At 48.7% G+C, this 27,791-nt stretch overlaps 2 protein-coding genes across 6 annotated transcripts in view; one reads left to right on the top strand and one right to left on the bottom strand.

Moving 5' to 3' along the window:
- The first annotated feature begins 296 nt into the window (after nt 1-296).
- Nucleotides 297-25,369, top strand: RAD54L (RAD54 like). Of its 2 annotated transcripts, XM_044770708.2 has the most exons (19): nt 297-429; nt 893-978; nt 1,085-1,171; nt 2,628-2,747; nt 8,130-8,190; nt 8,914-9,049; nt 9,507-9,576; nt 9,693-9,981; nt 10,210-10,334; nt 14,854-15,004; nt 17,516-17,642; nt 18,704-18,778; nt 18,914-19,044; nt 20,276-20,386; nt 20,546-20,669; nt 21,035-21,113; nt 21,431-21,610; nt 24,707-24,870; nt 24,968-25,369. In XM_044770708.2, the coding sequence occupies exons 2-19, from the start codon at nt 976-978 to the stop codon at nt 25,176-25,178; spliced, it is 2,244 nt and encodes a 747-aa protein (XP_044626643.1). In that variant the 5' UTR covers nt 297-429; nt 893-975; the 3' UTR covers nt 25,179-25,369. The 2 variants fall into 2 exon arrangements, with proteins under 2 accessions (XP_044626643.1, XP_070366105.1); XM_070510004.1 differs by lacking the exons at nt 297-429; nt 24,707-24,870; nt 24,968-25,369 and adding an exon at nt 24,481-24,683 and having other exon boundaries at nt 840-978.
- Nucleotides 25,289-27,791, bottom strand: part of LRRC41 (leucine rich repeat containing 41) — a 45,297-nt gene continuing 42,794 nt past the window's right edge. For 3 of the 4 annotated variants that reach the window (XM_070510002.1, XM_014827874.3, XM_070510003.1), the window contains 5 exons: nt 27,247-27,411; nt 27,059-27,157; nt 26,360-26,482; nt 26,074-26,149; nt 25,289-25,976 (listed from right to left, as the gene is read on the bottom strand). In XM_070510002.1, coding sequence (XP_070366103.1) covers nt 25,757-25,976; nt 26,074-26,149; nt 26,360-26,482; nt 27,059-27,157; nt 27,247-27,411 — 683 coding nt within the window. In that variant the 3' untranslated portion in view covers nt 25,289-25,756. The remainder of the gene's footprint in view (nt 25,977-26,073; nt 26,150-26,359; nt 26,483-27,058; nt 27,158-27,246; nt 27,412-27,791) is intronic. The other variant, XR_011503415.1, reaches the window with a different exon arrangement.

The following is a 27,791-nucleotide window of genomic DNA, read 5'->3' as shown; positions in this document are numbered from 1 at the left end:
ACCAGGTCACCAGCCTCCGACAAACGCCGAGGGACCAGAGCCAGAGTCCGGCCCGCGGGCACAAAACGCCCGCCGGAGCCTGCGCGCTCCGCCCACCCGCCGCTGTCGGCCCCGCCCTCCTTCTAAGCCCCGCCTCCTAGAGGGCCGTGGGCCTCTTCCGCCGCAGAGCCAGGCCGCACGTTGGCGCAGCACTAGGCCCGCCCCGTTCCTTGGGTCGCGAGCGCCGAACGCATCGAACGCAGCCAATGGGTGGTGTGGCGGCAGCACCGCGGGAGGTTCGATTGACCGAGCCTGGCGGGACCGGGGAGCCCTGGCGGCTGTTAACGCGCGCTTTGGGAAGAGGAAGGTTGAGCCGGCGGGAGCGCTTGGGTCCGACTTCATCTCTGCCGCTCTTTCCAGCCCCGCCTGGGATTCCGCTCTCAAGCCCGGGTCTGCTTCTTGTCCCGCCTGGACCCCTGCCCTGCCTCCCTCTGTCCGGGCCTGCCATCCGCACTCCAGGCTGGGAAATCCCCCTTCTCCGGACTCGGGCGCTTCGCCCTCCCCGGGCCTCGGATTTTCACTCCAGCCTCTCTCTTCTGGCCTGTGATTACCTTCCCCCTCAGCTACCTCCCCCCCCCCCCCCCGCACCACCCCTCACCGATCCACCTGGGACCTTTATCCCGACTCCACTCTTCCGGTCCTGCACTCCACCTGTCTCCTGCCTCATCCCAGACCTCTACTCTTCTCTCCCTGGACATTTCCTCTTTGGCCCGATCTCCTGCCTCGGCTGACTGGCTACCGACACTCTTACAGTTTGGGCCCAAACCCTAGCCCCTGCCTGGGACCCCTCCATCCGTGCTCCCTCTTTAATTAGCCCATCCTCTTAGTAATACAGCAGCCCGCTCTTTACCAGGCCCTGGTTCTGCATTCTTAGCTGCTCGGCGCCTTTGACCTTTGGCTGATGGGTACTTGACGTCTTATGCTCCTGGGCCCAGGATGGTAAGTGTGGGTCCAGAGAAGACTGTGGGTAGCCTTGTGTTTGGGTCTAATAGGCTCAGGCTGCAGGATCCATGCTGGTGCTCAGTTTTCATTCTCCCCTTAACAGAGGAGAAGCTTAGCTCCCAGCCAGCTGGCCAAGAGAAAACCAGAAGGCAGAGCCTTTGATGATGAAGACTGGCAGCCTGGGGCAGTGGTGAGTACTCCGCCCTAAATGGGGTAAGGAAGGTGGGGATGCAGGGCTTCCAGCCAAAAGGAAGCCTGATCTTGGTTTCTGGGGTTAGATGGAATGAACCTGGTCACCTACAGAAGCCTCCTCCGTATGTTTTATAGTAAGCACATATCAAAGAGGCCCCAGAAGCCTCTTTCATATATGCTTACCATGTGTCAGGCATTGGACAAGATCAATAAAATCTTTGTCCTCAAGGTGCTCACTAGAAGCTAATATAGCCTCAATTTCTCTGGTAGGAAGAGGTATTCCAAAGCAAAAGAGCAGCTTGGATTGGGCCCTTTGGCTCCCTTGGAAAAAAAGAGCCCCCCAGCAGCAACTAGCAGCTTGCCCTTTTGCCTTTCGTCCCCTGCCCAGTGCAGTAGAGTATACTGGGCCTACCTGAGGGTCCTGGACTCGTTTGGTTCTAGATTGGAGGGATGGTGCCCCTCCAGTCCCTGCTGACATTCAAGGACAACATGTTTGACTTTGGACTGGGCCTTGTGCTCTGCTTCCTGCCTTGGAGGCTTTCTGGGGCTGGCTATGGGCAGGACCTATGTAAACCAAAATTAATAGGGCAATGGAGCATGTACTTCAGAGAGAGAGAGAGAGCAGTTCAAGAAGCAGGGGCTTGGCCGCTCAAACTTTGGAGGAAGGGATTAGCTAAGGAATGTCTAGAAGGCAATTTTGGGCAGGGGTAGTGTATGAGCCAAAGCACGTGTTGAGAGGGGAAGGAGCCTGGTGCTTCTGTTTCATCTGTGTCTTACAGCATCATTGATGCTTCATATAGCTTGGCAAGCTGGTACAAGTGGGTTCTTGCCTGATGGCGTGGTAGAGCTTGCTCTGTAAGTTGCACCAGTAGTGTGCAGGGGGCTCCTCTGCCTGTGAGGGAGGCACACTGGCTGCCCCTTGCCACTTACATAGGTCTCAGACTTGAACTTGGGGTAGCACTTGGTGCAGCTAGGTCATAAATGGTGCTGGCTGCTGCTGGTTGACTCCTGAAAATAAATTCCATTCTAGTGTCCTCACGGCCATGGTGTTGACTGACTGGGGAGTGGCCTCAGTGGCCCGGGAGTTGGGGGCAGCAGTACTCAGGGCAAACGGTTGCTCAGCCATTCCTTGGGGCTTTTGGAGTGTAGATTTGGAGGCAGCATGACTCCATGCTCCTGGCGGATTTGTCCTTCACAGGCATCATTCACCTCTTCCATTGTCCCTCCTCACCTTAGGCAGGTTCTTTAACCTCATTCAGCTCCGGTTTTCTCACCTGTTAAATAAGGATGATAGTAAACCTATATCATAGCATGACTGTGAAGATGATACACAATAGTACATGTGAAGAGTTTAACATAGTGCCTGGCACTTAATAAGCATTTTAAGTATTAGTTGCCATTGTAGTGAACACCCGGGTCTTCCAGACTTCACCTTCTTCAATACTCTCTCCTAGACTCCTAAGAAACGGAAATCCAGCAGTGAGACACAGAGCCAGGAAAGTTTCCTGTCTCCTTTTCGGAAAGCTGTGACTCAACTAACGAATCGGCCACCCTGTCTGGACAGTAGTCAACATGTAAGTCAGCTACCGCCTGCCGGTGTATGTGTGTGCCCTGTTTTGCATAGGGACCCTCTCGTCCCTGAAGATTCTGTCAGTGCTGTATAGAGTGCTGTACAGATAAACTTCATGGGGAGCTTGGAGCCTGCCCACAGCTCCGCGGCCTGAGAGAGGCCTGGCCTCTTTCCTTAGAGATGTGCGCTGGACTTGGACTCCCTTTTGTTTATAGGTACTTGGGCACCAGCTCTCAGGTGGCTCAGATTCCGCAGGACAGGAGGGTAGAGGAGAGGGAAGGCGTTGGAGCCAGGATCCTCCTGCCAGCTCAGTCTCTGTCTCTGCGTGTGGCTGTAAGGAGTATCGCAGTCCTATAGCTTTCACATATTTCCTCTACTGAGGTCAAACATAAGCATCACCGTGGCAGGTTTTGTGCATTATCTCATGTAATTCTTCTTTTTTAGGATGAGGAAGCCGGGTCTCGGAGGGGTTAAGTAATTTGCCTGAAGTCTGCTAGCTCTGAAGCTTCTTTCCACCAAGCTTTCTGAGGGACAGTGATTTTGAGTTCTCTGCCCTTGGAATTTCTTAAGTGATAAGAGCATCAAAGGTGTCTTTTGTTATTCATGACAAGCCACTTTCAGCCACACCTGAGTTTACTTTAAAGAGATGTCCTTTGTAAAGAACCTAACCTTGAGGGCTGGTTGCCAGGGAAACCAAACCTAGGATTAGAGGGTTAGAACTTTCAGCCCCACCCTGATTTCTAGGAGGGAAGAAGGGCTGGAGAATTGGGTTCAGTCACCGCTGGCCAATGATTTAATCATGGTAATGAAGTCTCCATAAAAAAAACCCAAAAGGACAGGGTTTGGAGAGCTTCTGGGTTAGCAAACAGGAATGCATCCATGTGCAGGGAGGGTGGTGCCCCCTGTCCACTGGGACAGAAGCTCTTGCGCTCTGGACCCTCCCAGGTCTCTTCTGTGTATCTCCTCATATGGCTGTTCATTCATATTCTTCACTAGCCTTTGTGATAACCCAGTAATCCAGTAAGTAAACTGTATTCCTGACTTCTGTGAGCCACTCGAGCAAATTATTTGAACCCGAGGAGAGGGTTGTGGGAACCTCCAATTTATAGCCTGTTGGCCAGAAGCACAGGTAACAACCTAGACTTGGTATTGGCTTCTGAAGTGGGGGTGGGGGAAGAAGTCTTGTGGGGCTGAACACTTAACCTGTAGGATCTGATGCTTGCTCCAGGTAGATAGTGTCAGAATTGAGCTAGACTGTAGGACTCCCAGGTGGTGTCGAAGAATTGCGACGTTTGTGGAAAACCCACACACCTGGTGTTGGTTGTGAAGTGTTGTAGTAGAGTATTGAGAGACACACAGGAGTGTGTGTTTCCTTTACAGGGATGTTTTGAAGGAAAGATGGGAATATGTTGATAAGGATGTGTAATGGAGGTTAGCTATTTGTTCATTCAGCAAACGTTTTAAAACATTTTCATGTAGTAGTTGATAAAAAGAAAAGAATGTTATATGTATATAACGTGTGTAAGATATAAAACACAATATAAGTGCCTGTGAACCCACTATCCAGGACTGGAACATTATCAAAGCCATAATCCCTTTTCCCATCCCCAGAGGTAACCATTATCCTGGATTATGTTCATCATCCCTTGCTTTTTTGTGATAGTTTTACCATATGTATATAATTCACTAAGTAATACGTCATTTGTTTCTTGAGCTTTAAAAATGGTGTGTAGTCCTCTGGGACAGTTTCCATTCAGGATCCATTGAAGTTGTCCAGTGTAGCTATGTAACGTAAGTGCAGGTGTGGTGGGAGCACACAGTAGTGGGGCTCACAGTCTGGAGGTTGGTTGAAGACCTGAATCTGAGGGACATGCTGGTTAGGTTGAGTCCTGAAAGATGTAAGAGGTCAGCCAGGCGAAGAGTGTGGGAAATGTTCTAGATGGAGGGGAGAGCCTGTGTGAAAACTGGAGGAAGGGACCCAAGAGGCAAGAGTGCCTTGGGCCCACAAAAGTCATAGTGCAGCCCTGGAGATGAGGACTTTAGCCTTAGACGCTGTGAGTTTAAAGTCCTGTAAGATGTCTGGGATTGGAGGTGGTTGCAAATATGATTATGGAACCTAGGAGGAAGGTATGGACTGGAAATAGATTTGGGGTCATTAGCATAGAGATAATATTTCATACCTCTGAAGTGTTTTGGAGTGTCAGGGTGGGGGTACAGTCAGAAAAGCTGAGGGCTGAGCCCTGAGGAACACTGACTTGAGGGGGTTAGGCAGAGGAAGAAGAGCCCCTTAGGGGACTGAACATGAGGTCCTAGAGAAGTGGAATAGTCGGAGAGTGGTGTCATGGAAGTGTGGAATGGTGGGAGAGTGGTGTCAAGGCAGAGAATATTTGAGAAGGAATGGCCAGCTTTGCCTAGTAAGATAAGGATAGAAGCATGTCCATTGGAATTAGGGTCATGTAGGCCATTGGTGATCTTGGCCAGAGTCATTTCAGAGGAGTAGAAGGGGCATAAGATAGATAGGAGGTGTGGGAGATAAGGAGGGAGAGACAGAAAACTCTAGAAGTTTGAAAGGGAGGAGATAAGAGGTCAAAGGAATTTTTGTTTTTGAGATAGTTAAGCATGTTTTAAATGCTGTGAGAAAGAGCCAGCAGAGAGGGAGAGATGATGCAGGAGAGACACGGCAGAACTGCTGGAGTGCATCTCTGCAGGAGAGGGCGGCCTCGACCTTGGTGGGAGGAGGAGTGCTCTCCCTCTTCTGCCAGAAGGAAAGACGGTATGAATTTTCAGTAACTAAATGTACAAAGTGAGAGCATGCGCCTCCCCTGCCTCTGCTGGAGTCTAGCGGGTATTACCAGGCCAGATTCTCGGAGGCTGGCCATCGCAAGTCTTGTGGACTGTGCCCTCAGACGTTTTTGGCCTGGGTCCCTAGAATCCTGCTGTCCTGGTTGCACAAGCCTGCAGTTCTCCCTGCAGAACCCGTGGCTCCCGGATTTTATTGAAAGTCTTGCTTTTTAAATTTGGAGTATAAATTCTTGGCTACTCAGAGCCTCAAATCTAGCCTTCTATATTGATAATCTTGAAAATAATATTTCAGTTTCAGAATTGAAAGCAGAATTGATGCCAAATTAAAAAGGAAGAGTCCATTTCCTTCCTTTTCCTCTTCTTTGACTTAAAGGTAGCTTTTTGTTAGCATTTTTCATGTGAGTTTCTCCTTATCATTGCTCTTCATAATTATAATAACATGGTAACTAAAAATAGTCAATAAAAGATTTTATTCAGCTGCAAAGAAATATGCAAATAAACAAAGAATTGGGCCTTTCTCCAGCCCTGCCCTTGTCATGTTGTTTAGTGTGATAATGAAGTTCACTTATCCACATTCCTTTTCTATCTTCCAATAGATCACCAATATTCATTACATTTTTCTTATTTAAAGTACACTGAGGGGCCGGCCTGGTGGCTCAGCGGTTAAGTGCTTCAGCGGCCCAGGGTTTGCTGGTTTGGATCCCGGGTGAAGACATGGCACCGTATGGCAAGCCATGCTGTGGTAGGCGTCCCACATATAAAGTAGAGGAAGATGGGCATGGATGTTAGCTCAGGGCCAGTCTTCCTCAGCAAAAAGAGGAGGATTGGCAACAGATGTTAGCTCAGGGCTAATCTTCCTAAAAAAAAAAGTAATAAAAAATGAAGTTTCTAGAAATTTATAATGATCGGTATAGAAATGGGTCAGAATACAAAGGTAAAAATTTCAGGGTGAGATAGGCTTGCTTTTTTTTTTTTTCCACATTAAACTACCTTTTTGCTGGAAGGGAGTTTTTCTCTTCACTTCTTTTTCCCTAATGTATTCCCATTAAAACTACCTTTAGGGTTTCTGCTCTTGTTTTCTTCTTGCTCTCTTGGCTTCCAGCTCTTGTTTTGTTGGGGTTCACAGGCTATTGTAATTCTTCAGAGGGCTCAGGTGTGTGTAGACCAAAACTTTGATGGGAGTTGTCAGGGTTAGCTCAGGAGCTAGTGCCGTGGACGCCCCTTGCTGCTCTCTGCCCCACCCCAGCCCCATAGCCCAGGGCTGATTCCAGGCTGAGGTGATGGCACAGAGGCTTCCTGCAAGCCCTGAGGTGGAGGGACCAAGGCCACCCTTGACTGGGACCTACATGTGTCTGCTTCCTGTCACCTTTGTCCCCCTTGCTTTTTCTTGGTGATGGGCTTGCCCTTTCTCTTATGTCCCCTTTCTCATCTTGTTCTCTCTCTTCTGCCTTCCCATGGCAGGAGGCTGCTGAGTCTGGGCTGATCCACTTGGCTATACTCAAACAGGTTGGGTTAGGAGGCTGTATTGTCACTGGTTACAAGTAAGGGCCCTGGAATCAGGAAAGTCCTGAATCTGTCTTGGCTGTGTGACCTGGGAAAGTGATTCAACCACTCTAAGCCTCAATTTGCTCCTCTGTAAAATGGGGATACCAGTAATATCAAACAGATCTCATAGGGCTGTTAGTGAGGTTTAAATGATAACATGAATGCAAGGGCTTAGTACTGCCTCTCACATTATTGTCATTTTTGCTGTTGGTTTTTTTTTTTTTCCTTTTTCTCCCCAAAGTCCCCCTCAGTACATAGTTGTGTATTTTTAGTTGTGGGTCCTTCTAGTTGTGGCATGCAGGATGCCGCCCCAGCATGGCCTGATGAGTGGTGCCACGTCCGTGCCCAGGATTCGAACTGGCGAAACCCTGGGCCGCCGAAGCGGAGCACGTGAACTTAACCGCTCGGCCACGGGGCTGGCCCTGCTGTTGTTTTTAATATTATTATTTTACTAATACTGCTACTCCTATTACTCTTGTTACCACTACTCTTTGAAGGGCTCTTTAGTTCCCAAGAAGGCTGATGTAGGAATTGATGTGGGAATTAGAGGCAGAATTGATACGATAAAAAAAGGTTTGTGAGGTGTGCTTGGGAAGACGTAGCCCTATAGGACAGTGGTTGAACCCAGACTTTGGAGTTTCCTGTTAGTACTGGGGTTGGGTAAGTGTCTAGTGCTTTCTTCTTGAGGTGCTGCATCCTAGGGAATAGCTAGGTGTCCTCACTGGCGTGGTCGTTCATGAGCTGATGAGTCTGAACCTTGTGGTTGACTGAGGCTCGGCACTTGCCAAAGGCACTCTGCTGTCCCTGGGTATTTGTAGAACCTTATGTAAAGCCTCGAAGACGGAAGCTGTTGGACAAAACTTAACCTAATATTGAGCGCATCTTATGTTCCACATGCATCTGAATGAGACATAATCAAAATACAATGCTCTGAATGTATTATGATGCTTAAATAGGCATTTTAGACTGCATTGTAAAACTATTGTCGCACAACATCTCCAATCAATGCTGAATTCCTGTTTCTTCTCATTCTTTTTAGGAAGCGTTTATTCGAAGCATTTTGTCAAAGCCTTTCAAAATCCCCATTCCGAACTATCAAGGTAAAAATGGAGACTTCTCTGTTTTTTTAATCACTCATGTGTGAATGTGCCTGAATAGATTAAAAACCTCTGCTTTAGTAAATACAAGCTTAGCTTGGAATTGAAGGCGTCAGTCCAGTGGTGACTGTGTATGGGCTGACCATCCTGAGGCCTGCGTGAAGGCTGTGTTTGGTAGCTTCAGCAGGGGCTGCCAAGACCCTCATCTTGTTGGGGATGTGCCAGAGCTCAGGGAGCTCCTGGTGGGCCAGGGTGGCTAATGGACCCAGGCTTCATTCAGTCCAAGAGAGTTCACTGGCCTCTCCTTTATGAGGTTGACTCTGTCAGAGGCCTAGGTTCTACACAGTTTTCCCCTGTCCTGTGTAGGGCATAGCATTGTGTTAAAACTGGGACTGGGGAGGGAGGAGGCCCACTCTCAAGAGCTCTCAGTCTTGAAAGGCCCCTGTAGGGTTTCAGACCTTTCCGGAATTGATTTGAATTGAGATGAGCAAGACCCTGCCCCCCAGAGGTTTGTAGTTGAATGGGAGAAGTAACGTGGGAAAAACTAGTCTAAGGCAGACTGGGATAATGGTCAGGTGGAGTTGCCTATACAGGGCTTGGAGAGGTTCTAGGGGAGAGAGGGTCATATGGGAGCTTGGGAAAGGTTATGTGAAGGATAGGCATTTGAGCTGGGCCTGCTGGAGCTACTCACTGCAGAGGCTTAGGTGACAGATTGTTGATTTCTAGGTCCTCTGGGCTCTCGAGCATTGGGCCTCAAAAGGGCTGGGGTCCGCAGGGCCCTCCATGACCCCCTGGATGAAGGTGCCTTGGTTCTGTATGAGCCTCCTCCACTGAGCGCCCATGACCAGCTGAAGCTTGACAAGTATGTGCATTGGTATTTCTTGAGCAGTTCTGGTCTTCTAACTACACTTACCCGAGAGGGCAGAGGGCATTTTGGTGTGTGATTTCTCCTTGGTTTTGGCATATGTTTTCAGAGTGCTGTCATGGCTACTGCACCATCCAGAGAGTGGATAGGTGGGGAAGGGGAGTGCCTGGGGAAGAGCATGTGGTTATGTCTAGTTGGTGGGGGTTCCTTACCCTTTCCAGCTAGGCTCATTCGGGGGAGCAAGAAGGGTTGAGGTGATGGCATAGGGAATCCATCACCCCTCCTAACTTTCTAACTCCTGGAGCAGGAATTTGCTATGGTTTGATTACCAGGCCAAGGAGGTCCTCTCTCAGTCAACTGGCTCTGTGGCCTCTGGATCAGCAGGACACAACTTTCTGAGGGCATGCCCTTGCTCATGTCTGAGCTTCATGTTTTCTTTGCTGTGCTTTCTTAGGGAAAAACTCCCTGTCCATGTGGTTGTTGATCCTATTCTCAGTAAGGTCTTGCGGCCTCATCAGAGAGAGGTAAATGGGGGTGGGAGGAATGAGGTATGGGCTAAGGGGTTGAGCCTGGGAAGCTGCCATCCCTGCGGCAGCAGCGGTGTGGATGCCAAAGTGGGCTGAGTGCTGTTATTCCCCAGGGAGTGAAGTTCCTGTGGGAGTGTGTCACCAGTCGGCGCATCCCTGGCAGCCATGGCTGCATCATGGCTGACGAGATGGGCCTGGGCAAGACACTGCAGTGCATCACGTTGATGTGGACGCTTTTGCGCCAGAGTCCAGAGTGCAAGCCAGAAATTGACAAGGCAGTGGTGGTGTCGCCCTCCAGCCTAGTGAAGAACTGGTACAATGAAGTTGGGAAATGGCTTGGAGGGAGGATCCAACCTTTGGCCATCGACGGAGGCTCTAAGGATGAGATAGACCAAAAGCTGGGTATGGAGCCTTAACGAAGATGGTTGCGCTTTTCCACACCACATGCTCCTTTCTTAGTGTGTGCTCACTGATGGTCAGGGTTGAGGGCAATGAAGGGGTGGAAGAGAAGAGAATTCTCATGGAATATGGTTGAAATATTTACTACCTGGCTAAATTAAAGAGCTGTCAAACTGGTGTTTTCTTTAAGATATTCTAAAATTTGTTCCCTTGACAAATTTTCTGTTGTAGAAGGATTCATGAACCAGCGTGGAGCCAGAGTGCCTTCTCCCATCCTCATCATTTCCTATGAGACATTCCGCCTTCACGTTGGAGTCCTCCAGAAAGGGAGTGTTGGACTGGTCATATGTGACGAGGTACTTGACTCAGCAGTCGGGGGGGTAGGAGAAAGTTTCTCAAAGTCTCCTCACTGAGCACTGCCAGCCCAGGGCTGTGCCAGTCACTGGGGAATGCTGGGGACAGAGCATGCTGCCTCAGAGGGGCGGGTGAGAGGGCGAGCCCAAGATACCAGTCTGCCGAAAGAGGGAGTGAGTAGGGCTTGGAACTCTGAGGAGGGTGAGGTGCTGTAGGCTGATTGGTTTTGTTGCCTCCACACAGTATTCCTAGACCAACGAAGGACTTTGAAGGATGGGTGGAGAGACATCGTACAGAGTTTAGGAGAACAGGGTCTAGGGTTGGAGAGACCTTTATTCAAATCCTGCTCTGCCGCTTACCAGTGATAGGACCTGGGACAAGTTGCTTAATCACCTGAGCTTCTGTTTTTGTGTCAGTAAAATAGGGTGGTAATATCTGCCTTATGGGATTATTGTGGGGATTAAATGAGGCTATTGAGGGAAAGCTCTTATAGTAGTCATAAGACCTTGGTAAATGTCAGCTCTGGTTTTTATTCTAGGCTGGGGGACTCATGAACAGAAGCACAGAGATAGGAAAGCCCAGTGTGGACATCCATATACCTTACATTAATCTGTGTTGGTTCTCTAGGACTAGGGGAAATATGGCCATAGTTACTTCCTGACCTTTTCCAGCACTATGCATGAATGATGGTAGAGATGCTACTACTTAGAAAGGAGTGATGGTGGCTGGGAGCTTCCAAGTATAAAGAATTTTCCAGGATTCTAGGGGGTTTGGCTATCTTGAAGTTGTTGCCGTTGTTTGCATTTCTTGGGAGAGTTAAGGTCACTTTGCACATCCTTGGAGCTCTAGTGGAGAGGCGGCTGAAAGACTTGGCCAGATCTGTCAACTGATTGGCAGGTGTGACTGTGCTCTGGGGACTATAGATTACCCCAGTATCTGAGGGTCTTTTGGGAGGGGACAGAGAAGAAAATCTTACTTTGGGGTGCCATGCTTGCTAGTTGTGAGCTATTTCCCAGTTGGGCTTTTGTCCCTATGAAAAGTCAGTTATTGTCTGGCATGTCTGATACACTGATGGGCTGTTCCTTCTGGTAGGAGTAAGAGATTTAGCAGGTTGAGGTGGCATATGTGTGTGACCACCCTGTGCAGCTCAGGGTCCTGGCATTTGCTTTCTCACCCTGGAAGGGGACTGTCAGGAGCCTGATCCAGAGGCCAGGGCATTGGAGAGGAAGGTAGGCTGTAGCTGTCAAGTCCTTGAGGACTGAGGGGCATCTACGTTTCCTTCTGCTCTGTAGCGTTCCTTTCCTCCTCATTCTTTCTTGTTTCCTGAGCTGACTCTGCAGGGCACAAGAGTGCCTCTTGCCACACTGCAGCCGCCGGCCCTCCCTTCTGCTCATCTACCTTTTATTTTTTGGCAGCTTGTTAATTTTCAGAGACCTGAGGAAGCCAAAGCCCTGACAGATAGTCAGCCTACTCTAGGAGGAGAGAGTGTCCTGTTCAGACCATGGAGAGGGAAGTTGCCACCCCAGGCTTTCATGTTCCCCGCACCCACAGCGCTTCCTCCCAGCCACTGCTTCTCTCTGGACACATAGTTTTGCATATTAACTCTGTGTACAAGATCATTGATCCTCACAGTACTCTGAGTTAGGCAGGGCAAGTCAGAAGACTTGGGATCAGCCTTGGCTTTGCCGCTTGTAAGCATGATTGTGCAGATGAGACTGCTCTGAGCCTCAGTTTCCTCATCTATAGGGTAGATGGCACAGCGTCTACCTGAAAAGGACATAATCGGGATCAAGAGTGAGGCTATGTGGAAGCATTTTGTAAAGTGTCCAAATAGGGGAGGGACTGATGTCATCATCATCTCAGTTTTGGAGATGAGACTAGCTGAGGGAAGTGCAGTGACTCGTCCAGGTCCCCCCGGTGAGGACATGGGGAGCTGGGACTGGAATCCAGGTCTGAGGTTTCGAGTCCTGGCTCACTTTCCTCTCCCTTACTGCCTTGGATATAACTCAAAGCTTGGTGTAGGAAGAAGCTTGGCTTGGGTATGGAAGGGCTGTCCCTGTGTGCCTCAGCCAGACCCGTATATGTTCCTTTACAAATGCTAGAACCCAAAACAAGGCAGATGAAAGATGCTGGGGAAATGCATGACAAACAAGCATGCTACTCATAGGGCTCACGTTTCCGAGAGAGAAGTGGTGGTGTTCAATCTTGGTATCATTTTTTGCTTTTGAAAAGGATAAATTGAGAACTCTGCCAAAAGAGGAATTCAGCAGAAGCTTATAAATAAGAGCTTTGACAACTCTTCATTGGGCCAAAATGTTTGATTTGCTGTCATGCAGAGTTGGGGTTTTAAATTCACAGGCGATGGTGGCAGGAGCCAGGGAGCTCCCATAGGGAGCTGGGTTTGGCTTTCTTTTCCACGGAGACCCACAGGGATAGTGTATCAGCCCAGTTCATCCATTGGGTTATTTATTAAGGGCCTGTTATGTGTCAGGCCCTGGGAATCCCATGACGCCTGCTCTCAGGGAGCTTCAGTTTGAGGGATCCAAGTGTTGACGTCCATTGCCCTAGGGCCTTTTGAGTAATTTCCTCACAAGTTTCAAGTTCCATTTTCCTCTTCAGCTCAGAAGTCTCAGCCTTCTGTTTCAGGGCTAGTGCTTGGAGCCTCCAGTCATTTTTAATTCAGTTGAATTTTTTTGTTTTGGATATCTTAAAGAATTTTTTTTTAATTGCGGTGTAATTAACATAACATTGTGTTAGTTTTAGGTGTACAACATCCAGTCATTTTTTAAAAATTAAAATTCTATGTCAAATTCTTTAATAGCAGTGTTGGTTGTTCCTTTGTTCTTTCATTCAGCAAGCATTCACTACACAGTGCTCTGTGTGGGGCTCTGTCCTGTGCACTGAAGCTGTAAAGGCAAATCTGCCATGGTCTCTCCCTAAGCAGTTGCTGGCCAGGTGAGGAGAGAGGGCACGGCAGGGTGTGAGTGGTGCTCTCGTATATAGAGCAGTAGGCGAGAGGCGGAACAGCACAGGGCCCAGACTGCAGAATCGTTCAGACCTGAGTGCAAATGCCAGTGCTGCTGCTTTCTACCAGTGTGATTCTGGATAGTTCACCTCCGAACCTCAGAGTCTCTAAAATGGGTGTTAGAATTTCAACTCATGTGACTGTCATCTGGATTATAGAAGAGAATATAGGTAAAGAGCTTAGTACAGTGTCTGGCACATTAAAAGGATTCAGTAAACAGCTATTATGTACAGTGTCATTGGAGCACAGAGGTGAGAGAGACCAACAGCCTGGGGTCATTGAGGAAGGCTTTGCATAGGAGGTCACATTGGAACAATTTGCCTGTGGAAGAGAATTCTGAGCAGAGGAGAGGCATGGGCAAAGAGACCTAAGGACATGCAGTATTAGGAGTGGTGAGGAGTTACGACTTCCTGGACTATGACAAGCTGTGGAGAGGGTCAGAGAAGTTTGCTGGGGCCTCATTGAGAAGTGCCAAGCTAATGGGCTTGGACTTGGTCTGATAGATGGGAGAGTCAGTGGAGGGTCTGTGTTTAATTGTATCGTGCAAGACTGACTTATTTGTTCATTCTTTCACTGGTGGTTGTGTTTTGTGTGCCTTGCCCAGTGAGGGGCTGAATGGCAGCTGGAGGCAGATCACAAGCCTGATCTTGCCCATGTGGGGAAAGAGGGAAGATGATATGGTCCTTTATTATTTTCTTGAAAAAGTGTTAAAAGAGGCGCCGGCCCAGTGGCACAGCAGTTAAGCTCGCACATTCCGCTTCAGCGGCCCGGGGTTTGCCGGTTCGGATCCCAGGTGTGGACATGGCAGCGCTTGGCAAGCCATGCTGTGGTAGGCATCCCACATATGAAGTGGAGGAAGATAGGCTCAGGGCCAGTCTTCCTCAGCAAAACAAAACAAAACAAAGACTTAAAAGAGAGAAGTAACAGAGGTGTGTATGGTGGTGGGGTGGGTGACAGGGAGAATAGGGATTGGGGAAGAGATGCAAAGGGAGTCAGAGAGACTCTTTAGATATATGAGCTGTGTGGGTTCTGTGGGAAGAGAGGAGGAGCCTGGGCCAAGTCCCTTTAGCACTGACAGCCCAGACTTGGCCTGAGACTAATGTAGAAGGCATCTGGCTCAGGAGGTTCTGGATTGGTTGGGCTGGTGGGGAGGGAGGATTCCCTGAAAGCACAGGTCTCTAATGTGACTGCAGGATCTCTGAAGAGGATAGGCAGGCTGCTAAGGCTCTGGAGGTTGGGGCAGGGAAGAAGAGGGGAGGAAACAATCCTTGCTTTCTGGATGTAGTACTGGTCTGGAAACTGAAGGTCTGTCTCTTGAGCCTGATGTTTTTCCCTAAGCAAGCCGGTACACTCTCACTCTTGATGCTGCCTGCTCACTTCCCAAAGCCCCAGGACCTGTAATGTTTATGATTCCTCTTTTCCTGTATACACAAGACTGCCACCATTGGGGATGTCACATTGTGTCCAGGCCTAAGTGAGAACTGATTTCCTTGCAGGGACACAGGCTCAAGAACTCTGAGAATCAGACTTACCAGGCCCTGGACAGCTTGAACACCAGCCGACGGGTGCTCATCTCCGGGACCCCCATCCAGAATGATCTCCTTGAGTATTTCAGCTTGGTACATTTTGTTAATTCAGGCATCCTGGGTAAGAATGCAGCCTTGTCTGCTACATTGGAGAGGAGCCTTGCCGTGGCCTTGGGAATGTAACTCAAGCTGAGGAGAGCTAGTGGGTCACTAGGCACTCTCGTAGGAAGACTTCTCTTGTCAGGGAGTAGCAAAGTCGTTGGGTGACCTTGGCTCTGCTGGGCAACTCAGCAAGAATGGCCCACTCTGGCCATTTTTCCACTGCAGAGGTGGCAGGGCCTATGCAGGGCGTGGTGTCATTGTGAGCTGGGGATGGAAACACTACCCCCAGGCAATTGTGCTCATCACATCCTGGCTGCCCCACAAAAACTTTGGCCTCAGAGCAGACTCTGTCTTGGACAGTTTGTGTGTGTGTGTGTGTGTGTGTGTGTGTGTGTGTGTGTGTGTGTGTGTGAGAGGAAGAGCAGCCCTGAGCTAACACCTGTTGCCAATTCTCCCTTTTTTTTTGCTTGAGGAAGATTGGCCCTGAGCTAACATCTGTGCCAGTCTTCCCCTATTTTGTACGTGGGTTGCTGCCACACTGCCATAGTGTGGCTTGATGAGTGGTGTAGGTCCACGCCTGGGATCCAAACCTGTGAATCCACATCACCGAAGTGGAGCAAGCTGAATTTGACCACTATGCCACTGGACCGGCCCTCCCTGCCTTTTTTGGAAGATTAGCCCTTAAGTGCACTTAACCACTGTGCCACCGGGCTGGCCCCTGATTTTTTTTTTAAACCATTCTTTAGTGTACTATTCTGTGTCATTAAGTATGTTCACATTGTTGTACAGCTGTCACCACTCTCCATCTCAAGAATTTTGTTTATTTTGCAAAACTGAAACTCTACCCTTTAAACAATAACTCCCCATTTCCCACTCCCTCTAGCTCCTCGCAGCTACACTTTGGGCAACTCTTGCATGTAGATAGCTGTGGAAGGGTTTGTCAGTGCCACCTCAACTTGCCAGTGCTCAGGAAATTACTTTAGGTAGAGAACAGGCTGAGCAGCAGGATTTTTCACCATGTGAACACACTTGTGTAGCCACCACCAGATCAATTACTACCACCATCTCAGCAGCGTCCCCTTTTAATTACTACTCTCCTTTTTTCCCAGAAGTATACACTCTCCTGACACTCAAGATTGGTTTTTGCCTATTTTTGAACTTTATATGAATGGAATCATACAGTATATATTCCTTTGCATCTGGTTTCTTTTGTTCAACATTATATTTATGAGATTCATCCATGTTGTTGCATGTAGCAGTAGTTTGTTCATTTTCTTTTTTTATGCTATTCCATTTTATGAATATACCAGAATTTATCTATTCCATTGTTGATAGACAATTGAGTTGTTTCTGGTTTTTTATTTTGAATAGTGATGCTGTGAATATTCTTGTAGATGTTTTTACATGAGCATAGTATGCATTTCTCTTGGTTAAGTATGCATTTCTCTGTCCTAAGAGTGGACTTGCTGAGTCATAAGTTATGCATGTGTTCAGCTCTAGTAGATATTCCAGTTTTCCAAAGTGATTGTACCAGCAGTGCATGAGAATTCCAGTGTCTCTACATCTGGGGTCAGCAAATTTTTTCCTGGTTATATAGTATTTTAGGCTCATAGGTCATACTGTCTCTGTCACAGTTATTCAGCTCTGCTATTGTGGCATGAGAGCAGCCATAAATAATATGTAAATGAATGGGCATGACTGTGTTCTAATAAAACTTTATTTACAGAAATAGGTAGCTGGTGCATGGCTGTAGTTGGATGATCTCTGTTCTATATCGTCACCAATATTTATTTTCTTTAAAAGAAATTTTTTAATTTTACTCATTCTGGTGTTTGTGATATCTCCTCATTGCATTTACCTAATGTTGAATAAAGTCGAACACCTTTTAATATGCTCACTGGCCATTTGGAGATCCTCTTTTGTGAGGTACCTGACCATTTTTTTTCCTGGCCAAAAGAAAAGCCTATATCCATTATGCAGTCATTCCCTATCCCCCATTACCCCAACCCTTAGTAACCACCAATCTGCTTTCTGTCTCTATGGATTTGCTGGTTCTGGAAGTTTCATATAAATGCAGTCATACCATATGTGACCTTTTGTGTTTGGCTTCTTTTACTTAGTATAATGTTTTCAAGGGTCATCCACGTTGTAGCAGGTATCAGTACTTCATTGTACTGATACATACTACATTTTTTATAAAGAGCACAGCATATAGGTAGGCATTAAAAAAAATCCAGTCTGACAGTTGAGCTGCCTTTTAATTGGATTATTTGGTCCATTTATATTTAATGTAATTGGTTATATTTTTGGGTTTTAATCTACTATCTCACTATTTGGCCTTTCAAGTCTTCACTGCTTTGGTAGCTCTCTGATCAATTCAAACAGAAATTGCTTGTAATTTGTTCACTCTTTTTGTTCTTGGCAGGAAGGTTGGTCTGTAACAAAGTAGTCTGTCATTACTGGCAGTGGGAAAATCATTCCTTTCCCACATTCTTTAATGCTGTAATTTTTCCTTCTCTCTTATGCTTAGGAACTGCCCACGAGTTCAAGAAGCATTTTGAGTTGCCAATTTTGAAGGGTCGAGATGCAGCTGCTAGTGAGGCAGACAGGCACCTAGGAGAGCAACGACTTCGGGAGCTCACCAGCATTGTGAATAGGTAATAGCAGGGTGGGAGCTGGGCTAGACAGTAGCACCTCTCTTTGGGCCTCCCTGAGTTAGGTCGTCAAAATTGCCTCCTAAGCCATCCAAGGCCAATCTTTTGGGGCCTTGGCCTTTGAGGGCTGGGATTCTAGGAAGAGAGTGAGATTTGTGCTCTGACCATAGCTACTGAATAAATGAAAGGGTCTTACAGGCTAATTCAATGCTTTCTTCCTGGCTTGGGCCTGTGGTCTGATTTTGGGCTGCTTAGCAACCTGCTGAGGAAGCTCTTTTCTGATGCTGCTGGACTTCCTGAGCAAAATATCCCTTGGAGCATTATTAGTACTATAGAAGCTTGCTGTCAGTCAGTCTCAGATCTAAAGCACCAGGCTTTCTTTCCCAGGCCTCGTAGTCTTCTGCCACAGGTAGGAGTAGATCTGAAGGACGAGTGTGGCTCCCAGGCTGAGAGAGCTTTCTCCATGGGGGCCACATAGCCTAGGGGGCAGGCACATTCTGCACTCCTCTGTTGTAGGTATATACACTTGATGGCTTATATCCTAAAGAGTCCTGCCCTTCCCAACTGCCTGGCCACCTCTCCCTCAATTTTAGATGGCAGGAAGGAGAGTCACGGTGTTCCTAGGAGCTACTTCTGAGGTGCCTGATCCCTGTCCTTCCTGGTCTGCCAGGAGGTATGGGTTAATTTCATTGAGCCTCGGGCCATGTGGCAGCAAGCATTTGGGCAAATACAAACAGAAACTTCCCTAAGGACTTAGTGATTAGCCCCTTGCTGTCCCTGTCAGAAACCTTGGACAATGGGAAACCTTGGCCTTCTCTTGAAGATTAGCTAAGCTTTTGAAGGGGAAGGGGAAGAGTTGTCAGTCTAAGCTAGACTGCTTGAAAGGGTCTCTATTTCCATGACTGAGACCCTGATTTGGATATCTATGCCGTAGGGCTAATGGGTCTCTGACATTTGATACTACAGAAGAGAGTCAGACTTGGTCCTCTGGGTGGTAGCTTGTATTCCAGTAATTAGCATGGCAGTTTTATCAGCCCCTGACCTTTTTATCCTGTTCTCCCCAGGTGCCTGATACGGAGGACATCTGATATCCTTTCTAAATATTTGCCTGTGAAGATTGAGCAGGTGGTTTGTTGTAGGTACTGAACTCAACTGAGGGGTGTGGAGTGAGTGAGTAAAAGCTCAGCCCCTGAGGCCTGGCTGGGCTCTTAAGGTGTCCTCAGGGTAGAAGTGTGGTCCAGCCTTTCCCACTGACCCAGCTGCCTTTTTTTCAGGCTGACACCTCTTCAGAATGAGTTATACAAGAAGTTTCTGAGACAGGCCAAGCCAGCAGAAGAGTTGCGAGAGGGCAAAATGAGTGTGTCTTCCCTTTCTTCCATCACCTCACTGAAGAAGCTATGTAATCGTGAGTTCAGTCTGTCAGGAGTCCTCTGTGAGAGCAAGCAAGAAAAACTTGTCCAGAGTCCTCAAAGAGGCCACATGTGATTCCAACCCTCCCTGAGGCATGAGCCCTGCACTGTATACTCTGTAGAGCAGACCCTTCGCTTTGGAAATTTTGCTTAACCTCTGCCAGCCCATGCTTGATGCTTGGGGTATATAGGACTGTGCCTGTGTGTGTGTGTGTGCCTGTGTGTGCGCGTGTGTGTGCGCGTGCGTGTGTGCGCGTGTGTGTGTGCGCGCGCGCGTGCCTGTGTGTGTGTGTGCCTGTGTGTGTGTGTGCCTGTGTGTGTGCGCGCGTGTGTGTGTGCGTGCGTGTGTGCCTGTGTGTGTGTGCGCGTGTGTGCCTGTGTGTGTGCACGCGTGTGTGTGTGTGCGCGCGCGCGCGTGTGCCTGTGTGTGTGTGTGCCTGTGTGTGTGCGCGCGTGTGTGTGTGCGTGCGTGTGTGCGTGTGTGTGCGCGTGTGTGCCTGTGTGTGTGCACGCGTGTGCCTGTGTGTGTGTGTGCGTGCGTGTGTGCCTGTGTGTGTGTGCGTGCGTGTGTGCCTGTGTGTGTGTGCGCGTGTGTGCCTGTGTGTGTGCGCGTGTGTGCCTGTGTGTGTGCACGCGTGTGTGTGTGTGTGCGCGCGCGTGTGCCTGTGTGTGTGTGTGCCTGTGTGTGTGCGCGCGTGTGTGTGTGCGTGCGTGTGTGCGTGTGTGTGTGTGCGAGTGTGTGCCTGTGTGTGTGCACGCGTGTGTGTGTGTGTGCGCGCGCGTGTGCCTGTGTGTGTGCGCGTGTGTGTGTGCGCGCGCGTGTGTGCGTGTGTGTGTGCCTGTGTGTGTGTGCGCGCGCGTGTGTGTGTGTGTGTGCGCGCGCGTGTGTGCGTGTGTGTGTGTGTGCGCGCGCGTGTGTGTGTGCGCGCGTGCGTGTGTGTGTGTGCGCGCGCGCGCACACGTGCATATAAAATGTTGACCAGGAGGAAAAGTAGCAAACCTTGCCCTCTCTGGTAGAGCTCCCTTCTTGTTGGGAGAACACATTAGTGAACAAGATTGTCCACTCATGGTCCCAGGTGGTACTGACTGCACACTGGAATTTGGGGCCAAGCAAGCCTGGGGCTGAGGAAGGTCTTCTGGGTAGGCTTCCAGATGGAGTTCTAATGAGCATTAAAGTGGAAACTTCCAAAAGCAATGTAGCTGGCATTTTGGGTTTTTTTTTTCCAGATCCAGCTCTGATCTATGATAAGTGTGTGGAAGAGGAAGATGGCTTTGAAGGTGCCTTGGACATATTCCCCCCTGGTTATAGCTCCAAGGCTCTAGAGCCCCAGCTGTCAGGTGAGCCCTTTCCTAAAGTCTTTGGGTTCCTCTGGGAGGAGGGGTGGGAGATTGTCTCTTTGTGCTAGACCTATCCTGTCTCCAGGCAGGAGATCAAGAGTAAGAATCCTGAACTATCGGGATGGCCTATGGGGGGCTAAGGTTTGCTGATCTCCCCAGGTAAGATGCTGGTCCTTGATTACATCCTGGCGGTGACCCGAAGCCGTGGCAATGACAAAGTAGTGCTGGTGTCCAATTATACACAGACATTGGACCTCTTTGAGAAGCTCTGCCGGGCCCGAAGGTAGGGAAGAGCCTAACCAGCCTGCCAAGGGGTGCCTCCTCTACTGTCCCCCTAGAAAGAGTAGGTGTTCTGATTGGTGAATATGGGCCAAGATGTGGGTGCAGAAGGGACTTCTCAGAAGATGTCTGTGCCCTTCTTGCTGCAGTGACCCCAGCTCCATCTCCAAGCAGAATAGCCCCTGGTCCTTCAGGTACTCCCACAGGACAGAGTCCTGGCCCCTAGATCCCTGCTCCTCCCTTTGGGAGTTTAGGGCCTTGGGCTGTGTGTGAACAGCCTAAAGCATGGTTGGTTCAGTCCCTTAAGTAGCTCTGGCTCCATGGGGTTCTGCTTCCTTCTTGGGTTTTGATCTTTGGATTCCCCTTCAGGTACTTGTATGTCCGCTTGGATGGCACAATGTCCATTAAGAAGCGAGCCAAGGTTGTGGAGCGCTTCAACAATCCGTTGGTAAATGCAGAGCCCCTGTCCTCACATCACCAATGCAGGCACAATGGAATTAAGGGTTGATAGAGAAGCTATAAGGGGGCTCTGCTTTAGAGACTCCTTTGATTTTTTTCTGGTGGGTGTGGCAGGGTTAGGCTGGTTGGTGATGGCTGGGCTGGGAACTGACTTTGTGGGCTGGGAAATTGGCTGGTAGGCAAACTGGTGGTGCTCACAACTGGTCTGAGCATAAGAGTACAGATGTGTGAGAGAACAGTTGGCTGGGCTGTGTAGGATTCCACTTCAGGCTGCAAGAGGTTCTTTTTCTCTTGCTTCCTCTCTAGAGCCCTGACTTTGTCTTCATGCTGAGCAGCAAAGCTGGGGGCTGTGGCCTCAATCTCATTGGGGCTAACCGACTGGTCATGTTTGACCCTGACTGGAACCCGGCCAATGATGAACAAGCCATGGCCCGGGTCTGGCGTGACGGTCAAAAGAAGACCTGCTATATCTATCGCCTGCTGTCTGTAAGGATGGTGATTGTGGTTAAAGTAGGGGTGGGTCATGGGACAAGACCTTCAGGACCACCTTGGGTTGTTTCTCACTGCCTGTCTTTGGCCCCTCTGCCTCTAGCAGTGGTCAGGCTATGGGCTTAGCCTGGACCTCTTATTCTTCTCTTCTCTCCTCTCTCCACCCCATTCCCTCACATTCTTCTTACTGTGCCCTCTGGACACCTGTTCAATAGTTAAATTCCCCTGTGGCCTCATCCTTTACACAGGACACCTGCTTTCCCTCGTACCTGATTTCTACTTGCTTTGTCGTCTTCTCACACTCCATGTCCCATGGGGCTAAGAAGTGGTATTAGCAGTCTCCAAGTTCTCAGTGATCACTTAGACCATCCATCCTGTAGTTTCTCTTTTGACGCTCATGTTGTTTGACTTGACCACTCCTTTTCTTCCCCGCTACAGTCATCTACTCTCTGCTATTTTCCTAATTCATTGATGAACTCAGATATCAGCTCAGTCTTCATTTCTTCCCCAAATCCAGCTATCATCCTGGAGGACTTCAAGGACCATCCAGCACTCTGGCCTTCATGTTTCCTTGACTTCATCTCTAAGGACCTCCTTAACTCCTCATTTAATTACTCCCAAGGCTACACTCTGGAACTTTAACAGTACCAAAACTTTACACAGTACCGAAAACTTGAATAGCTATCATTCTACTCTTACTTCTGTTTTTCCAGCTTTCTTATACCTCCTACATCTGCTTCAACTTCATGTCCCTAGTACGTCCCCCTAGTCTGGCTTGACTTCCCTTTCTATTCAGTCTGATCCTCACTGTGTATCCTTTCAGCCACTCTTTCCCTAATATCTACTCCACATGGATCATTACAGCTGTTCTCAGCTTCTGCACTAGATAAAATTTGCGTTTACGGATTGGCGCTACCACAGATTTTCTCCATTTTGGGCTGGGTCGTATTTCATTTCCTTCAACAGCCACTTCAAGCATTCACCACTTCCCTCAGGTTGCCTACCTAACCCTGTCTCTCACTCTTTCTGCAGAGACTTTGTGTTCTGCTTCACAGAGAAAATGTAGGCTATCAGGCTTGCATTCTCTCGCCTCCCTTCCTTTCTTCTGTAAATCTCTACACCGGCTCTTCCTTTTCCATCTCAGAGGAAGTTCATTTCTTTCCTCTGTCTGAGGCTTATCACTCCAGTTCGGCTCTAGACCCCTTCCCATCCTTTCCTTTCTTAGTTGATCGATTTCTCTTTTTTTCCCTCAAAGTCTAAACATGCTCAAGTAGCTCTCACCTTGAAAACAAAACAATTTCTCAACCCTCTGTCCTATTCTAGCCACTACCTTGGGTTACCTTCCATTCATTCACTCTCATATTTTTCCAAAGCCTACAGATAACTTCACCTACTCATCTTCTACTTACTCATAAGACTACTTATGCCACTGAACCTGCTTTTGAATGTACTGTTAGCTTCCTAATTGCTAAAACAAGAGACTCTTGATTTTTCCTCTTTGTGTATCTGACACTGTTGACTACTACTTTTAAAATTCTTTTCTCTTTGGAAACTCCACTCTGGTTTTCCTACCTCTGTGATTACATATACTCATTATATTGACAAATCTCTAACTAAATTTTTAGCCCAGATCTCTTACCTGAGTTCTAGACATATATTTCCATCACTGACTGTACATTTCCACTTGACTGTCTTATGAGCACTTTAGATGCATCATGACTAAACTCATTCCCCTTCTGAATTCTGTCATCTAATGGCTCCCTTATCTACCCAACCCAAATCTGGGCATCATCCTACTAGATCATTCTCTGTCTCCGAACAGCCAGATTCCAATTACCATTGATTTTACCTTACTAAATTTTCTTAATCTAACTTTCGTCTCTATTCCATGCTAAACTAAGGTCACAGTCATCTCTCACTTAGATATTGTAGCAGCTTCCTAATTCTTACCTTAATTAATTAATTCCTAATTCTACCTTAAGTAGCTCTGGCTCCATGGGGTTCCATTCCTCACATACTGCTTCCAGAATGAGCTTTCCAAAAATTCTGATTTTGCTTTTCCTCACTTCCAGAACAAGGCCAATGGCATCCAAGATTCTCCAATATGGCCTCTGCTGACTTGCTCAGTCCCAGCTGTTACTACACTCCCACCATCCTCTAGATAGGCTGCACTCCTCACAGTCCTCCAGTAGGCCAGGCTTATTCCTTTTCTCTTATGCTGGGAATGCCTTCCCTTCTCTCTTTTCTTGTAAACCATCTATTCAATTTTCAAGATTCAGCTCAAGGATAATCTTTTTTTTTTTTTAAAGATTGGCACCTGAGCTACCAACTGTTGCCATTTTTTTCCTGCTTTTTCTCCCCAAATCCCACAGTACATAGTTGTATATTTTAGTTGTTGGTCCTTCTAGTTGTGGCATGTGGGACGCTGCCTCAACGTGGTCTGACAAGTGGTGCCATGTCTGTGCCCAGGATCCAAACCAGCGAAACCCTGGGCCACCGCAGCAGAGCGTGTGAACTTAACCACTTGGCCACGGGGCCAGCCCCAAGGATAATCTTTACATTTAAGCTTTTTAACACTTTTACTCTACCATCCCTCTTGTGGGCCCCTGGGTATCCTATGCATATTTCTATCATTGTACCAAGTAGTTTATATATCTGTCTCTCCCACTAGTCTATGTGTTCAAGAACAGGAGTCATATTTGATTCTTCTCTGTATCCTAGTGTTAGCACAGAGCCTGGCATAGGATACCTAGATGATAGTGAGTGAGACTTTGGCTTGGTAAAGAGGTCTGGTGAAGCTGCTGCAGACAAACCTCAGCTCACACTGAAGGAATTTAGCCAGGCCCTGAAATCCTCCATTGTTACAGAAAATATCCTGGGTGGGCAGACATGCAGAAGTCATGGTCGGTCCCAAGAGATAAACTGGGAAAATTGATTCAGCTGAGCAGAGGTATTGCTACAGGACTCTTTTCATTCATCTTGCCTTCTCTTGGCTGCCTATAGTTTCAACCCATGGGTTTTCCTGCCCTCTGTGTATGGGGATGACTTAGCTCCGCATTCCTGGCTCCGCCCCTCCTCCCCTGCCCCCCGCAGGCAGGAACCATTGAGGAGAAGATCTTTCAGCGTCAGAGCCACAAGAAGGCACTGAGCAGCTGTGTGGTGGATGAGGAGCAGGATGTGGAGCGCCACTTCTCTCTGGGCGAGTTGAAGGAGCTGTTTACCCTGGATGAGGCTAGCCTCAGTGACACACATGACAGGTGGGTAGAGTGCCCTTGGCTGGCCATTACCCCTGGACTCCCTGCACAGCATGGAGATGGGATCTATAGTGACCACAGCTCTGTCCTCTGCCACCAGGTTACGCTGCCGCCGTTGTGTCAACAGCCACCAGGTCAGGCCGCCCCCTGATGGTTCTGACTGCACATCAGACCTGGCTCAGTGGAACCACAGCACTGATAAGCGGGGGCTCAAGGATGAGGTACTCCAGGCTGCTTGGGATGCTGCCTCCACTGCCATCACCTTCGTCTTCCACCAGCGTTCCCATGAGGAGCAGCGGGGCCTCTGCTAATAACCAGCTGGTCTGGGTGTAGCTCTTAGAGAAGACAGGGAAAAGGGGCTCCCTGCCCCATAGGGCCCTGCTGAATTTTGTTCTCTGGGAGAAAAACCATCAAGAGGGCTGCATGATGTTTGCCCAAAATTTATTTTATAAGAAAAACTTTTTTGGTTAAAAAAAAGAAAGGAATAAAGGTATGAAAGGGACTGAGGCCTGGGAGCAGCATGGTGAGCCCAGCAGAGAAGAGGCCTGGTAATGGGCACTCCTACACTTCTCTAAAGCCTGGGTGGGTACCTGCCTGAGGAAGGAAAGCAGGAACCTCAGGGCAGGGGGAGGGGGACTGATGACCACTGTAACGTCTTGGCCCAGGGTTCCCAGGATACTGAGTAAGGGGCCCAAAGGCTCTAAACCCAGTTGTGGGAATGCCTTTGCTGGGCCCCATCAAGGCCTCCAGGACCTCAGTGCAAGGGAAGAAGGAAAAAAGGTGGCAGAAAGAGAAAGACAGAATTGGTGGTTGGGAGTTCTGGGCAGCCCATGCCTCAGCCCCTGCAAGCTGGTGGTACTGAGCATGGGCCTGTGAGGCATGGGCCCCATCACATGGTGCTGACATAATCTGCGAAGGCCTGGGATGAGTCCCACGAGTCGCTAACCACATGGCAGGTGGCCCGCAGCCGCCGGATGGCTTCTCTGGCTGTGACTGCATCCTGGTCCAGCCAGTTCTGGAAGAGGCGCAGGTGACCAAAGGCTCCACGGCCCCAGCGCTCCAGCCGCTTGGCAAACTCCAGAAGCCCATCTGGCTTGATGCAGTTGGAACTGGTAGGGGTGAGATGGATTAGACATCCAGGAAGCAGCTAATCCCTGGTCTATGTCCCTGTGGCTCCATCCCTTGTCCCCCACCTCCTACATGTACCTGATGTCCAGCTGACACAGAGAGGAGGATGAATCCTCTGAGAAAACATCTGCCAGGGCCAGCAGGCCAGCATTCCCTAGGGAGAAGGGGTGAAATGCCTGTCACCTCCACTCAAGAACAGGGAACAAGGAATCTCAACCCAATTCTGGCTGGGGAAAAGCCCCGGCACACAACTATATTCCAACCCTCACATTCCCAGTGGAGAGGTCTACGCCTTCACCCACTGAGTTTCTAGGTCAAGGGATTGGCTCCTTCTCCCTTTCCCTCCCCAGGGCCCTGCCCTCACCCAGGCGGTTCCCTGGCAGCCGGAGGCCCTTCAGTGTGGAGTTGCCCTTCATAGCAGCAACCATCTCAGGCAGAAATTGGGCTGGGCGCTTCTCAAACAGACGGCAGAAGGAGAAGGTAATCTCTGTCAAGAGAAATTAGAATACATTCTGATGGCTGCATTAGGACTGGTGCTGCCCCTCCTGCCCTAGTTGGCCTTAGCAAGGGGTGTGGACGTTTTAGAGAGGCCCAAAAGAGAGGAATTTGTCTAAGACTCCAAGCAAGGCTGGAACTAAATCAGGATTCAAACCAGAAACTAAGCCTAAATGTTCACTGTAGGGAGGTTCTCTGCACGGACAATTCTCCATTCACTTCTTTCTTTCTATCCACTGACTGCCCTCTGCAGGGGTGGGGATTAGAGACGAGTCTATGAGGGGAGCCTGACAGCACATTTATCCCTCCCCACCACCATCACTTCTGTCAGCTGTTGAAAGGTAAGAAACTTTTAGGTGAGGCACCCTAAAAGTGAGTAATTTCCCGTGTTTATTATAGGAGGAGTTGAGTTTGGGACCCTTTAGAAGGAAGGTTGCGCAGGTTCTATAACCATTTTATAGTTGAGGACATAAGGCCAAGAAAATAACTGGCTTGCTCACTCAGTGGGATGGTGGCAGAGCCACAATGAGGACCCAAGAATGCCTCAGGTTCTGGATGAAGAACTTACCTTGAAGAGTCAGATTCTGTAGCAAAAAGAGCACCTCGCTTTGACAGTCAGCCAGATTCATGTCGTGGAAGCTCAGCCTCTTCAGGGCTAGATTGTACTCTGGATGGGGGCAGAGGCCATGGGCCTTAGCTTTCCCCAAGAACAATGCAGGGTCTCCTCCTCCCTTTACCATTCTAGCTGGGTCCTACCTTTGAGTGTCTGCAACACAAGCCCAAAGTCCTGGGGAGACGCAAAGGTGGTGCTATCCAGGGACAGCTGCTGCAGAGAACCTGAGGCCTTCAGTACGGAGCAGAGAAGTGGGGCTGGCTGGGCTCCCCGTGGAAATCCCATCTCCAACTGTTCCAGGCAGTTTTCTGGATGTGGTAGGGAGAGAAGATTCCAGCTGCCCATCTACTTCAGTCCCATTGGAGTTTCCATCCTCCTTAAGAGACTCACTAAAAACTCATTTATTCATCTACTTGTCTTTGAGTGCCTACTATATGCTAGGCACTATGCTAGGTTGTGGGAATAGAGCACCAAATATGAGATTTAGTCCTTTCCTTTATGGAGCTTTTAGTCCAGAACACTAGAGTACTCAGACACCAGCAAATATAATAGAGTATGCAGAGTGGTGGGATAGGAGATAGAACAGGAACTAAGGGAACATACTCAGGGAGACCCAATCTAGTCTAACAGTTTTGTTCTTGGTTCAGACCCCTTCTCTGGAAACTCATCTGCCATGGATACTCCCTAC

This window comes from Equus asinus, chromosome 5 (genome assembly GCF_041296235.1).
Source record: "Equus asinus isolate D_3611 breed Donkey chromosome 5, EquAss-T2T_v2, whole genome shotgun sequence".
Classification (NCBI taxonomy): Eukaryota; Metazoa; Chordata; class Mammalia; order Perissodactyla; family Equidae; genus Equus; species Equus asinus.
Note: the sequence above shows the minus strand (reverse complement) of the source record. Positions and strands in the feature narration are given on the sequence as shown.